The sequence below is a fragment of the Parasteatoda tepidariorum genome, chromosome 1 (genome assembly GCF_982258835.1).
Source record: "Parasteatoda tepidariorum strain Cologne lab strain chromosome 1, Ptep-v5.0, whole genome shotgun sequence".
Taxonomy (NCBI): Eukaryota; Metazoa; Arthropoda; class Arachnida; order Araneae; family Theridiidae; genus Parasteatoda; species Parasteatoda tepidariorum.
This window is the reverse complement of record NC_141755.1, coordinates 64431808-64447525: the sequence shown is the minus strand read 5'-3', so window position 1 is coordinate 64447525 and position 15718 is coordinate 64431808. Positions and strand designations below refer to the sequence as shown.

Below are 15718 nucleotides of genomic sequence, written 5' to 3'. Positions count from 1 at the left end.
ATACAGCGCCGTATCACAAATCGAATTAATTGAAATGATAATTCTTTCTCATTTATGTTTTATACCTAACTTAGATTTATAATTTGTTTATGTACTTTATTGTAACCATGATATAATTTTGTCTTGTGCACTTGGCAACTTCGATGCATAATTAGTTTGGTTATCCGGCCAGGTGGCCGAGCGGTTAGCACGCCTGACTGCGAAGCCAACGGCCGCAGGTTCGAATCCCGCTCTGGGCATGGATGTTTCTCTCTCTTGTGTTGTCCTCTGTTGTGTGTGGAAATGTGGCCCACCCTATGTACTGGTTTGTGGCAGTGTGGTGTGGGCAATTTTACTCGCCTCCGTGACTTTGGTTCACAGGTGCCCACTGGGTAATGCGAAATGAGTAACACCTCTGGCATCTTCTAAGGCGAAACGAATAAAGTTCAGTGCCTGACATTCGAAAAAAAAAGTTTGTTTATGTTCCACATATCTTCATGCCAATTTTTGTGTTAAGTAAGAAATATACAAAATTAAAATCTTCGTGAAAGATTCTCTGTGTAAGAATATAAAATGTATCACTTCAAGATAATTGATACTTGTTGTGCTTCGCTTACTCGAAATTAAATGGAAAGAGCAGTTGCTAACATAAACAAATGCCACGTTTCAAGAAGATCGAGTTCCTCACACCAAGTCACTTGATGGTATTCCATTAGAAGTGACACATATTAGAAATCAGACAACAAGGCGACTAATCGGAGCAATTAGAGTCAGTAGTGCTACGAAGACGCATACTTAAAATAAAAATTTAACTAAAATCTTCAAAATATGAATGTCAACGCAGAATCACAAACAAACTAAATGTCCCTAATGGTCTAAGCTGTAACTAAGACTATAAGAGACGAAGAGAGCTGTAACTGAAACTATAAAAGACGAAAAAATATATATAACTTTACATTGAAAACACTAAATTTGAAATTATTAAATTACATATATCTAATTACACTGGTGGACAAAATTAAGCGATGGAAAGCATTTTCGCACATGCAAGATACCCGCACACCGCTCCATGCGTTTGACAATGGTTCCGTGAATGCCCAGAGGTACAGGCAGGAGGTCCTAGAGCCTTATGTGCGTCTTTTCAGGGGCGCTGTTGGCCCTGAGTTTATTTTTGTGGACGACAATGCGCGACCTCATAGGGCTCTCATGGTTGATGAGTATCTGGAAAGCGAGGATATTCAACGAATGGATTGGCCAGTCAAATCCCTTGACCTGAATCCTATTGAGCATGCTTGGGATGCTCTTGGGAGAGTTATTGCGATGAACCAACCTCCCCCCAGAACCATTCTAGGGATAAAAATTGCTCTGATGGAAGAATGGGAGGGTCTTCTACAAGTCCTCCTTAACTCCTTTATTGACAGCATGCATATTCGTTGTGCATGCTGTCTGTGTGTCAGGGGGACCATACACCATACTAGAGGCAACACACACTGTACAAGCTTCACTTTTATTGTCATCTTTTATCCTTAAGTTCAGACTACATTGGATTTATTGGCAATAGGTCTTGCCAGTAAATGGCACTTTCCTTCTTGTTTTGCATACTTTATTATCATGGAATAAGCTATATCCATACCAAATTTCATTTATTTATATTCAGTATTTTTTGAGATATTTGGGAAAATGTTTTCCATTTCTTAATTTTGTCCACCAGTGTATGTTATATTATATGGCTAATTTTTTTTAATGAGAATGTGTTCAACTGTGTTCAATGAGAATGTGTTCAACTGTGTTTCAACTGTGTTCAAGAGTAATAGTAAACAATGCGAGCGAGTCTTTTGCAGCGATGAATTGACAAATATTGTTGTTCTTCCGCATTGATGACAAACTTTTTCTCCGAAAATGGTGGAGAAATCTGCCTCTCTAATTCAGGGACTTTAAAATTTATTAACAATATTAAAAGATAATACATACCTCCTTGAAGTGACATGCGTGATAGCGATGTAAGAAATCCTTGTAACTTGTAATCTCGACGTAATGTAATCCTGTCAATATTATTTTGCCTTATGATAAATTCCTTCATAAGCAGAGAAAAAAAAAAAGAATTTCACATATAACTGTTTTCTGTATTTCTTCCTAAATTAATTTGAAGTGAGTAATTGTGAATATCATAAATATAAATGTGTATATTCAGCATTGAAATAAATTAAATTATTATTAATTAATAAATAAATAAGAAAAAAATGTAAAAGGCACACGTCAAAGGCGTTTAGATGATTCTAGTAAATATGGATCAGTCTGTACCAAAATGCAGAATCTTGTATTGTCTTAAATTATTATGCTTGTTAATAGCATCTAAACAGCTGTATTGCTTTTCTCATTATTTTTTTATATTTGTGCTTAAGAAATTTTTTATCCCAGCACTAATGTAACCATATTTTCTTTCGTAAAACTTTTTTCACACAAATCATTATTACAAACATTTGTTTTTCAAATTTTCAATTAAACTATATTTTTTTAAAATAAGCTACTAATTACTAGAAATAACAAGTAATATATAATTTTAAATTAATCTATCATTGATAATTATTCTAAATATTATTAAATATCTAAATATAATTAGTTACTTATTATTAGTTATTTATTATTTTAAGCAAATCAAACTTTTACGGAACTTTTTTTATAGTTTATCTAATAATTTTCTTAATTTGTGACATTATATTGCATGTTTCATATTGCTATGTTTTTCTGTTCCGCATTTTTTCTTTGGTTTGGATATAACTAGCAGAATTAATATATTTCACCAATTATTTTCTATAAGGCATACGCAAAGCAAAATTTATTTTTTAAATTTGTGCTGCTGCCATCTATGTTCGATTTTAAGCACTTAAAAATCATAGTTATAATTTTCATATGTAGATAGCAGCACCACCTAAAATTTTTTTTTAATTTTTATTACTAACTTATAACAAAAAGAAATGTTCCATATGTCAAAAAAAAGAAAACTTTTCTTACAACTCTCCACATAAAGGATTAGCCAAATCATATCATCATAGCAAGCATTTGAGGGGGCGTAATTAAACTACACAGTCACAAAAGTTTTCCAAATTCCTCAAATAAAAAAAAGGATCTTAAATATACTAAATATCTGAAAAAAGCTTTAACTTTAAAGAATTTGAATCAATAGTAATTCGCGAATTTTTTTTCACTGAATTATTAATATATTTAATATTAATATACTAATATATAATATAATTTTAATATAAATTATTAATATATTAATATATAATATAATTTCAATATAAATTATTAATATATTTAATATACTTAATATTATTTTGCATTGGTTTTGGTGATATATAATATTAGATTTTATATTTTCTGTTATTATCTCGCGTTGTATTTTATTTTCGGTATAAGTAAGGGGAAGATTTGTATAATATAGAATATTTCAGTGATATAATTTTACTTAATTTTCTGTATTGTTGTAGAGCAGTAAAACATAGAATAATTGTTTTATAATATCATTACTTATACCGAATTACACGCATCATTCCAGCAATATAGAATTATTAAATAAAATTATATTACCGAATTCTGCCACCATCCATTTTCTTCCCTCTTACTCCAAAGTATATTTTGTGTGCAGTTGATTTTTTTTAATAAATATGTATTTCAAATTTAATTAAGAACTAATATTTGAGCAGCTGAACTTTTATTGATATTTTATTCTTTTCCTTATGCAGTGAGTTTTCCGATAAATTTTACATCATAAATCTCGATCAAGTGCTTATTTTTAATACATTCATAATTTTTTTAGAAATGAGCCAATTTCATTATCTCTAGTCATGTCTCCTTTTTCTCTAAGCCATTGGTAATTCCATAATTACTCTTAGTAGCACTCCAAATTAATTTCTCTAAAACCGATCAATAATTACTCCTTGTGGCCATGCAGTGCCTTAAAAACAGCCATTAGCTCTCAGCATTCAGGCAATAGAAAAAAGAGTCACAGTGATGTCACTGATACAAAAAACTAAGTTAAAAGGTGATCTCACTAAAAAGAACAAAATTAAAAGAGGTAGGATCGTTTGCTCCGAAGGAAAGTGTAAGAAGACATCGGTGCAAAATCAAAATAAAATATATTACGAGTATAGTAAAAGAAAAACGGGGAAGGATCTTTTAGTAATTAAAACACTGCACACCCTAAAAAGGAGCAAAATATAAAGTGGATAGTAAAGAAAAACAGATTTTGCAAAACGTAACATAAAGTGAATAATAAAGAAAAATAAATATTGCACAATTTAAGCATGTAGATTACGTCTGGAGGAAAGAAAAAAAAGAAGAAAAAACCTGATAGATTATCAATATGTTTATTAGTTAAAAAAATATGTATATTAAATGATCAAATGAGAAAATTCAGTTATTTTGTTGCACATGATTCATATTTCCTAAGACAAAAATACGTATATGGAGGTTGTAGAAATAATTACCTTAGTAATTAATAAGAATATTTATAATGAGCAAGCATCTGAAAACTAAGGGTTAAACCCAGAGTGTTGAAAAGTAAATTACAAAAATAAAATAAAAATTTATATGATTTGAAAAAAAAGGGAAAGTCGATGAGATTAAGTCAAACATGCACAAAAAAAAAATAGATAAATTTCATTTAAAAATACTCTCTATATACTACTATACTACTAGCACTACTTAAGTATACTAAACTGGAGAATTAAACGTTGCGATAATAGAACATTATCACAATTAAAAGAATAATAATAATATAATATAGTAGATAAAAAAATAATAATGATGATAATAATAAAGAATAATAATAAAATAATAATAATTAATGATGGTAATTAATAATAATAAAAGAATAATAATATAATAATATTAACCGTAGAGGAATCTCTTGTTACACAAATTCGAACAAATTTGATTCGCTAGTACTAAAAATATTCGCAGAATTAAATTGTTGAGAAACAATAAAATTCGTGGAAATCAAACAATGCGTGATTAGAAAATCGTTGATAATAATGGAAAATATCACTCAAACCGATAATAAATTATCAATTTAGTCAAAGCTTATCAAACTTTGTTTTTGAGAAACATCATATTCAATTGAGTTTTTCATGTAGTCAAACGAAGTAAAGGTAAGTTTCATTTGTTAAAGTTTTATTTCATTTATTTTATTTAATATAATAGGTAACATTGCGAGTGAAATTGCTTAAAACCCGAAAATTTGAAGGAAACAAGTAATTTTTAGTTTGAGTTAATGATGTGAAAAAAAATATTTTATTTCCTTTAACTTGGTCTCAAAAATACTAGTTTATGAAATTTGCAGTTTTTGTTATGACGCCAACAATTTCTTTCTGCGTTATTCACAAAAAAAAAATGAATTTGCGTACACAAATGCATTTGATAACTGTGACAACAAGCTTCTTTTCAGGAATTTATTTTAATTATTTCTGATTTATATTACATACAAATACTTTATTTCGACTTCTTTCTTTCCTGTTTTTTTCCTTTTTTTCTTCCTTTTTTCTTTTTTTTTTCTTTACTTTTTAATTTTTTTTTATCTAAAACTATTATTTAATTACTTCAAAGCTTATTTGAAATTAAAACAGATCTACGGATGTATTGCAGCAAAAAAAAATTTTTTTCATGCTTATAGCTTTTGCTATAAGCACTAAATAGTGGTGGAACAAAAAAAAAAACGATCTTCAAATGAGACATAAAATAACTCAACAACTTAGCAGCCGCATCCATAACATTTTTATATCAGACTATTCCCGAAATATTTCTACAGAAATGTGCAAAATTTCATATTAGTTCCAGAAACAGTTTTGGTTAAGTTTATGAGAAACGAAATTTTGAAAATTTTGTGAAACAGTGACGACAACGAGCATATTCTGAGAGAATGAATGCAAAACTTATATTGATAAGAATCTTTATAATTCTACATCGAAAAAACTTTAAAAAAGCTATTTATTTTTCGAACTGAGCAATAACTAATCTCCCTCATAACGGAATAAAATAAAATAAAAACTTCATTTAAGAATGGAAGTTCTCAAGAGCTCTCGAAAACAGAAATAAAACTTCCCATAGGGAAAATGATACTTTTACGAGAAATAAAAACAAGGACTCTCGTGAATAGAGTCTTCTGAGTTTGGTTATATCAGTGTTTCCCAAATTTATGACTTTTGTGTACCCTTTCTAAATTTTTCGTAACGCTGTGTACCACTAATAAAAAAATAAATATATTTTTTACTATAAAGAAATTGCACAAAAGTTAAAATCACAACTGGCTGTTGACACAACTAATCATTAACTGTTAACCCCTGCAAAAAAATAGGCAATAGAAAAATACGTAATTGTAAATTTTCATGATATTTCGCAAGACCCCCGCTAAACTGTTCCCGTACCCCTGGGGTGCGCGTACCAGATTCATGACTCGTTATTATGTATTTTGATTCGCTTTTATTAAATTCGTTTTCTGTTTGTTCATCCAAATGTTCAATAGCTATCCATTTTAGTGTTTTGCTTTAAAACTATTACTCTGTCTCAAAAATATGAAAACGAAAAAGTTATTTCATAGAAATTTCTATTTTCCTTATGAGACATAAAATTTGATTTACCGTATCGTTGAAAGGTATACTTCATACCTTACTCAATTCAATTTTTTTGTAAAACAAAAAAAAAAAATAAAACAAAAAAAATAAACAGTAGCAAGGAAAGGCGGTATTTTTTTTTATCAATAAAACGAAACACAAAACCAGCTTTGAAAAATCTGGGAGTTTGAAATATGGTAAAGAGCAGTATTTGAAATACAGTTTTGCATACACGAGTATATCTTCAAACAAAAATATTTTTTTTAGATCAAAAGATTTTTAAAAGAGTGATTTTCACGTGATTAAAACATTCAGAGATAACTCGTAACAAAATGACACAACAAACACTAATGAAACTATGTTGCGTCATTATGATGCAAGCTATAATTAAAAAATTTTCAGCCTGAACAGAAAATGATCCCGTTCATACAAAGAAGTTAAAATAGAAGAAAAACTATTGAGCAGTTTTTTACTTAATTGTTTGTTCAAAAATGTTATACGTACTGAACAGAATATGGCATTTTTTAAATCAAATAAAAATAATTTCCTAATTATACAAGTATTTTTTTTAAAATAATTATGAATACACTTCGTTTGTAACAAAACTCTGCTGAGAAAGCTGTTCTATAGAACAATATTGAATAAAAATGTAATTACTAGAAGATGTTTAAAACATAACCCTAGTTTGAAATTATATATTTTTTATAACCGTTGTGAACAGCTGACCCAATTTTGGGTTTACGACTAAAGATGTTTAGCATGGTAATTTTGAACCCAATCAGGAAGACAAGGGAATTCCTGGATCAAGTATTGGGAGAAATTTGACTGCGTGGAGGAATTTTCGATGGAGCTAGCCCACATTTGAGTTACATGGAGAGGAAAAAAACGAAAACCTTCAACGGTCAGTCTGACGGCAAAAGGGATTCTAGCCCATGATCCGTCTACCACTGAGGATATATTATGTCATCTCTGTAGTCGGTGCAAGTTAGGTGCGGAATTCGAATCGACTTGCCATTGTTGGAACTCAAACCCGATTCACTTTATTGGAAGGCGAAAGCTCGATCCCCTGAGCCACCGCGGCTCTGAAATTATAGAAGAAGCACACATACTTTTCCATTTATTATTATAGACAACGCCGGGAAACAATTTTTTTTCTATTGCAAGTGATTTCGGATATTTTCACATTGCTGATTTCAAATCTGCAATCGGTTTATCTTTACAAGCAATTCTCTACTAAATATTCCAAACCAATTTTTTTGAATTCCGTCAAGTGAATACTGAGTGTCCCCACTTCTCTGCTACGTAGGAAGTGGATAAAAGAAGGTAATAATACGCTTCAGTTTATAATGCGATTAAAGTCTTATGTTTCTTACCTTAAATGATTTTTTACAAATGAGCAGTCAACAGCGTGTAATCTTATACGTCTTTTATGAACTTGTACATTTGTTCAGCCGTGATGGCTCTGGGGATAGAGCCTTCACCTTCCAATGAGGTGCACCGGGTTCGAATCTCAGCTATGGCTGATCGATACGAATTCCGCATCCAGCTTGAACCGACCTCTGTGCTAACGAGAAATATCCTCAGTCGCTGACGGATCATGGATTAGGGTCCCCTTGCCGTCAGGCTAACCTTGGGAAGTTTTCGTGGTCTTCCTCTCCATGTAACGCGAATGCGGGTTTTTTCCATCACTAAGTCATCCACGAAGTCAAATTTCTACCAATACTTGATTCGGGAGCTCCCTTGTCTTCTGGATTAGGTTCAAAATTACAAGGCTGCGGAGTTGAACATCGGTAGTCGTAAACCCAATAATTGGGTAGGCTGTTGAGCGACGGTTATAATATAAAATAAGATAAAAGATTAACTTAACTAAAAATATGATTTTAAACACAAATATGTAGCTCTTCAAACAAAGCTAATTTCTGATTTAAAATTCCCACACCGAACTAGGTAAGGTCAAGCACTTGCATAAATGCAACAAAAACTTTATTCCTTAGTGCAATTAAACAAAGATTTACTAAAGTAAGACTTATAAACATAGAAATAAATTATAACAGATTATTTAAAATTACTGCTTATGATATTAGAAGCACAAAAAAAACGATATCCGTTTAATATAGAAAAAAAAAAAATTTCAAAGTAGTGATTTTTACTAGATTTTTCTTCATTTTTTCCAACACTTATAAGTATTATTTAGCCCATGAACTTATTTTATTATGAATCATTCGTTCCAGAGTTAGTTTATTTTACTGTAAATCATTCGTTTTTTATATAACTTATATTTAAGTTTTAGGCGCTCAAAAAAAAAGTGCGCATTTTCAAGATATACCAGACGTAAAGCTGTAAATATAGTAAAAGTTGTGAAGATAAAACATTAAGTTGTCAACGAAAAACGGAAAATAAAGATGAGACACAAAACTAGATAAACCACAGTGCAAAAAAGTGCAAAAAAGAGATCAAGAAAAATCACGGTGACAAAGAGAGACAAATCAGGATAAAATGTATTTACGTGCGTTATGGATAGGTGGCCAGCTCATCTAGACGCCATGGAATCGTGTTTCATTCTCATGAATGCAGATTCCCTTGTTAACGTCATTAGTTCATCACCACCTGTCCATAATGCGCTGAAATGCATTTTACCCAGCTTTGCCTCTCTTGGTCACAGTGGTTTTTCCTGTTCTGTTTTTTCATCCATATTTTTGATTGGGATATTACTAATTTTGTTACTATCCATTATTTTCCATTTTTCGTTGACAACTTTACATTTCATATTTCAAATCACTTCTGATTATCCTCTTTCATGCCTGGTTAGTTTTAAAAATGGGCATCTATATTTGAGCGCTTGAAACATGTGATTGTTATTTACAATTTGTGTGTTTTTTATACCAAACGAAGTTTTTTTAATCAAATAATATGTTACAGATTCCGTTTCCTGGAGTTTTTTATTTAAACAAAATAAGTCCTTGTTCGGAATGCTCTTTAATGCTGAAGTTAGTGCATTTTAATGGTTTCAAAAACCTTAAACCTTATTTCTTTAGAAATTTTTATGAAATTTCAGAGGTTTTGGAGATAGATCATTCACTATACATTTCAGAAAAATATTTTTAAAGTAACAAGATTGAAGGATATCGAAGACATTAAGAACGTCAAGAGCACTCCGTAAAAGTATATGAATTTACAGTCAACTACAGAATTGCACTACATCATATGGAAGATTAACTTTAAAACGTGTATTTGGTCATGTATTTCAAAAAGTATTTTCAATAGTTATTATATCAATCCTGTAAATTTATAGTCCATACCTTTTATTTTAAGTTCAGTCCTAGTTCTTTCACTGCGTGAACAAAATTGACCTATCTTAAAAAACTTAACATTTCCCTTAACTTTTTTTTAATTTCCTTAATAATATATTCTTTTCGCTACAGACAACATAAACTCCTTAGTTTAGATAGTCTGATGATGACGTGCTTAATATTATATTCTTTTCGTTTTAGGCCACCTAAACTCGTTAGTTTAGACAGCCTGATACTTAAGTACTTAATTCCATAAATGGTATATTGTTTTCGTTACAGACTAGACGAACTCTTTAGTTTAGGTAACCTGATTCTTATATGCTGAATAATAAATTATTTTCGTTTTAGGCCACCTAAACTCGTTAGTTTAAGTAGCCAGATGCCGATGTGCATAATAATATATTCATTTCATTTTAGGCTACCTAAATTCATTAGTTTAGGTAGCCTGATACTTATGTGCTTAATTCTATAAATAATACATTCTTTTCTTTTCAGGCTGTCTTAACTCAAAAGTCTTTTCAAGACTTGCCCCTGGTCTCCTCTGTCAAAACTATCCTTGGGGACTCCTCTAAAATGGAATATGCAGCTAACCAAATCGAGTCTAGGCATGATGAAATTACTGATGATGAAATCATAAAATTACCTTTTCATAATACATCGCATGATAATTCATCATGGAATGATAATTCATCACGTATGTTTTTTCAACATTTAACAGAGTCTAAGTCTGTTCTGGAAAAGGAACTGTTCGAATTCGAATTAGAAAGTGTAATAAGGGAACAGAAAATGTACGAAGGAATTAAATTATTCTTTAAAACATATGAAACATGGCGAACTCACAGAAAAAAAACAATGGATTTGCTGAAGGAATGCGAAAGTTCTATTGCAAACGTTGCGGAAAAGGCTTCCATTTTAAAATTAATTCTTTCCACTGCAGGCGTTTTTGGCTCCGCAGCTTTTTTAGGTACTGATTATTTAAAAATAATACCTGATTGGGGAATCAAAATTCTGACAGCCTCGGGTGTAATTGGTTCTGTGAGCTTCTTATGTGATGTTATATCTCAATATTATAGTAAATCAAAGGTGGAAAAAATTATTTACCTTTTCTTGTTAGATCAAGATAATTTTGAAGCTATGAACAGCGATAAGCAAAGCAAGTTTGTCAGCGACATTATTGAAAAAAATTTCCCATTTGGAATCAATGATGATATTTTAAAAGATATCCTTGCTTGTCAAGAAGAAATGTCTGCGAAAATGCAACTCAAACTTAAGGAACTGGAACGTCGCTATCAAATCTTGAATTCACACTCGCAAAAAAAATTTGGGTCCAGAGGTCGTTCATGCAGCATTACTGTCGTTGATCCTAAATTGATAAATAGATTCATTACCTATGATAAAGTTTCACTCCAGGAAATGCTGAAGCATTTGCGTGAGATAGAAATGGATAAAGAGAATGTCAAAAACGCTACCTCCATCAATGATGCAAAAAATAATGAAGCGAAAATTTTTAGCATCATATACTTGTCAAATGTTTATCAAAAACACGAGTTGTTGTACAACACTGAATTCATAAAAAAAGCAAGGAACTTCTCAAAATCTACTTTTGCAAACTTGTGGTGGAAAACGTAAGTATTTATAAAATAACTAATAATTATAAAGACTTACCTCTCATTCTACGTAACAGTCACCTTTTAATCAGTCATCACAGTCACTTTTGAATCAGTCAGTCACCTTTTTCTTTCACCAGAAAACTAAAATTGTTTCCATCATTTTAATTCTACCTTGGCTATTGATTCTAAGGATTTTGATGATAAACGATGACGTTTTTGCTAGTTATGTAACAGGTGCATTAAATTAACTTCGAGAATTAACAATGAATCTAATTACCCTGCACGCATGTGCAAATACTTCGAAACAATATGATCTAGTATATGTGTGAGAGGAGCTGCACAAGCATGTGCGAATCGCATTTTGTGTGATCGCATATGCAGATCAGATGCAGTTAGAATGCTCCCTAAGATTTTGTTCAATGAGCTTCGTGAAAAGTGACATCCTGACATCATCATTCGATTACGAAGATTGCGAATTCAAACCTCCTGGTCTCCTCTCCATGTCCCTTAATTGCCTAAATGAGCATAAACTTTTACTGACATCGAAACCGTAACTTTGCAAACACTACATTTGAATGAATTCCGAACTACTTAGGGGCCGCTCTCATTAGATGCAAAAAATTTGCATGAGAATGAGTGGATTTTTTTACAAGCAAAAAACTTATCAATCAGGTCTTCGTTCATTCGCATGCAATTTTTACGCAATCAAAAATCGCATGCAGTAATAAGATTCCCCAAAACATTATTGGAAAAAAATGCAATCCGATTAAACAATCAATTTTTACCACAGCGAGTCGATTCAAGTCCTAAGATGAAAGCAGAGAACATTATAGCAGCTACCAACGTTATAAGCTACCAATATATAGCTACCAACATTGTGCATTATAGCAGCTACCAACAGTATAAGTTTGAATTAATGATAACTAAAAGATAACTATTGTTGATAGTTCAATCCATTTGGTTCAGTGGTAGAATGCTCGCCTGCCCCTCGGATGGCCCGTGTACGATTTTCGGCCGATGCACCAAAACATGGTGTGTTTAAGCTCAATAATCAATAAGAACGTCAATCAGTATCGAGGGTTCAGTGGATTTTTCAATCATTCAAAACATCAAGGACATTTAAAAAAGAAGCATTTAATAGCAAATATATATCATATATTTACATTTTGACACTTCCGTGTCTGCAAGATTTCTGCTTATTACTTACGCTTACAGCGCTTTTTAATTTAAGGGGTTTTTACCACCATGTATACCGGGGAATGCTAATAAGTACATATTTTTATTGGCTCCATGATCAATGTGCCAAAAACATTACTAAGCTCACCGGTCAAAATATTAGTCACGCCAAGAGAAATTATAAAGAACAACATTTAATATCGCGTAACTCTGACTCTAGACTATCGCATAAATTCTATAGGAAGTGAACCAACAACTTTTGGTGGTTGCATTGTATCCAGTTAGAGACACTCACTGAGAATTCGATCTCTTAGATCAACCAAATTTTGGCGGAGCTGATTTTGAAGTTTCGCTTAATCCGCTGTTCCAACTCCTTCCACAAATTTTCTATGTGTTCAAGACAGGGGATTACGCAGACCGATAGAGATACCGTAGAATGTGTGAACGTTCGTAAAACCAGTATCATATTCTTCCAGCCGTAACTTTTCTGTTGTAATCTTTAAAAATTGTGGTATCAACAGCCAACATGAAGATGTTGTTCAAGAGACAACACCTGACTATCCAGAATGTTAAACCATATTCATGTTAAATGTCCCCTCAGTGAGCGTGTCCAATACGTAAGTTCAAAAACACAGTCAAAACATGACAAAACCACCTCTATTAGTTAATGCTTTTTATGATTTATCGTCGCTGTCCAAGTGCTCGAACGGTCAGCATGCCTGAGTGCGAAGACAATGGTTGCGGCTTTAAATCCTACTCAATTCATGGATGTTTCTCTCTGTGTTTTGTTGATGTTTCCTTCTGTTGTGGGAATGTAGCAGAGACGGTGGTTATCTAAACTCCTTCCGTAGAAAAATAACCTTTTTTCGTGTTCGGTAGGCTTATATTTAAGATATATGAGGGCAATTGTTCAAGGAGGACGTTTTGAAAGCGGATTGCTGAGCAGGGTTTATGCGGATCATGAAATTCAAAATTCATCGTAATTAAAACCTAACTTAATTATACTTACCTAATTCTTATTGCTTTTTCTTTTACAGCCTAGAGAATAAAAAGTCGACAAAGCAAGCTGAGAAGAAGAAACTCTATGCCGAAATGAAGTCTGTTGTCAAAATAGATAAGCTGTTTTGGCCTATTATGTCTGTGACGTTATTGCCATTGTCACATAACTACACTGCAAATGCCTTAGCAATTTTCGTTACTAGCAGTATTATTGCTTTTGACGCTTTCTGCGAATTAAGTATTAAAATTGAACCGAAAGAAACTAGAATTTTGAAACGGCTACATCGTATTTTGTCTTCAGAATATAAAGACCTGAAGTTGAACAAATCTTGTTCTAAGAATCAATCAGATTGATCATTGATAATACTGATACTGAATGCATGATTTTTATCTAATACGTATTCAGTATCAGTATTACCAATGATCAATCTGATTGATTCTGGTTTATAATTTTTATATATTATATATTCTGCATCCCGATGCATATAACATGATTTTGTAGAATTTTGTTTACTTATTTATGTTATGTTATGTTGCATATAATTTTGAGTTTATGGCATCAGTATTGGAGACATTTCACTTCATATTTAATCAAAATGTCAGATTAAAAAAATTGTCTTTCTAGATGAAAACAACAATCAATAACTATATATGTAACAATTTTTTTATTAATTGTTGTATCATACCTTACGTCTGTCCATCTGTAAAAGCTCTGATAATATATAATCTCACGGATCATTTGATGAATTCATGAATTTGAATGAAATTTGCATTTTTAAACTTCCATACTTCTTTAGCCAAAACTGCTATTAATAAGTTGTTTCAAATGAATATATGATTCAAATAAAACATGAAATCCCTAACTTAACTTGGCTAATGGGAATTCTTAGCGCATTTTTAGTTTTAAGTAAATAACTTTTGTAAATTACTTTTATTGAGATTTTGATGATAGTTTGTTCCTAATAAGGAGGTTGACATTTTTTTTTTCATAAAGGGACACATTTATGTATATGTAGAGGATATATCTATGACAAATACAATAATAAGAAATTGAAAAACAATATTTTAGGAAACAATACTGAAAAAATAAACAAATATATGTACGAAGAAAAAAATTTAAAAAAAAAAATGCTAAAAAGTGAAGAAAAAAAAGAAGAAAAAAAAGAAAAAAAAGATTTTTAGAAAAATAGAAAGTGCTAAAAAGAAAAAAAATAATTAAAAAAGAAGAAAAAATACTGAAAAAAATGAAAAGGTACTGAAAAAGTGAAAAGGTAATGAAAAAAGATTTTAGATTTTAGAAAACTGAAAAGCAGCAAAAAATTAAAAAAAAAGACTGAAAATTAGCCAAGAAAAGGAAAAAAAGAATTGAAAAAAATGAATGAAAAATACTACTGACTACATAAAAATATTTTTCAAAAAAATATTAAAAATGCATAAAAAATTCCTTGAAGAGAGAACTGAAGAATAAAAACAATATATTGTATCAAGATGGCGTATAGTTCTTACGTGAACCTTAATTCGTTTGATGATTTTCCTTTTCACATTTCTTTATTCTGTTTCATTAAATTATAAACTGTATATTATATATTCACTTATATTTTTTGATATTCTTGTTATTTTTACCACATATGTTATATTTTTTACTTGATATATACGCATATATATATATATACTTAATTTAGTGTACTTAATTTACTGTACTCAATGCATGATATACTTCAGGATATACTTAATACCTGTGCTTAATAATATGTATAGAGAGAGATTAAGCATCTAAATATTCTAAGATTGCATTATTGCATTCTATTTTCTTTTTCGTATGTTTGTATATAAGAGTTTACACTGAGAGTATGTGTTAAATCGGGAAGCAAAAACTGGCGCCAAAGAGCCAAAACTTACTAACAACTATTGTTATTTTTGTAGTACGTGATTATATGTTTCTGAATTCTTGAGATAATTCGTTATATTTGTATTTTTTTGCGTCTTGAAACTTGTATTGTAGAAAATGGATTGTGTGTCAATCAAATGAGGTAACTTTGTGTAAAATGTCTGACTG

General features: G+C 30.9%; 1 protein-coding gene across 1 annotated transcript; it reads left to right on the top strand.

Moving 5' to 3' along the window:
- Window positions 1-5058: 5058 nt before the first annotated feature.
- LOC107440750 (uncharacterized) lies at window positions 5059-14993 on the top strand. The gene is made up of 3 exons (XM_043038729.3): window positions 5059-5129; window positions 10373-11502; window positions 13701-14993. Exons 2-3 carry the CDS (start codon window positions 10451-10453, stop codon window positions 14014-14016), a joined length of 1368 nt encoding a protein of 455 aa, XP_042894663.1. The 5' UTR covers window positions 5059-5129; window positions 10373-10450; the 3' UTR covers window positions 14017-14993.
- The last annotated feature ends 725 nt before the right edge of the window (window positions 14994-15718 follow it).

Coding starts and splice junctions, on each gene's coding strand:
- LOC107440750 (XM_043038729.3), top strand. CDS start 10,451: ATGGAATATGCAGCTAACCAAATCGAGTCTAGGCATGATGAAATTACT. Junction 11,503..13,700: donor GCAAACTTGTGGTGGAAAAC/GTAAGTATTTAT, acceptor TTTCTTTTACAG/CCTAGAGAATAAAAAGTCGA.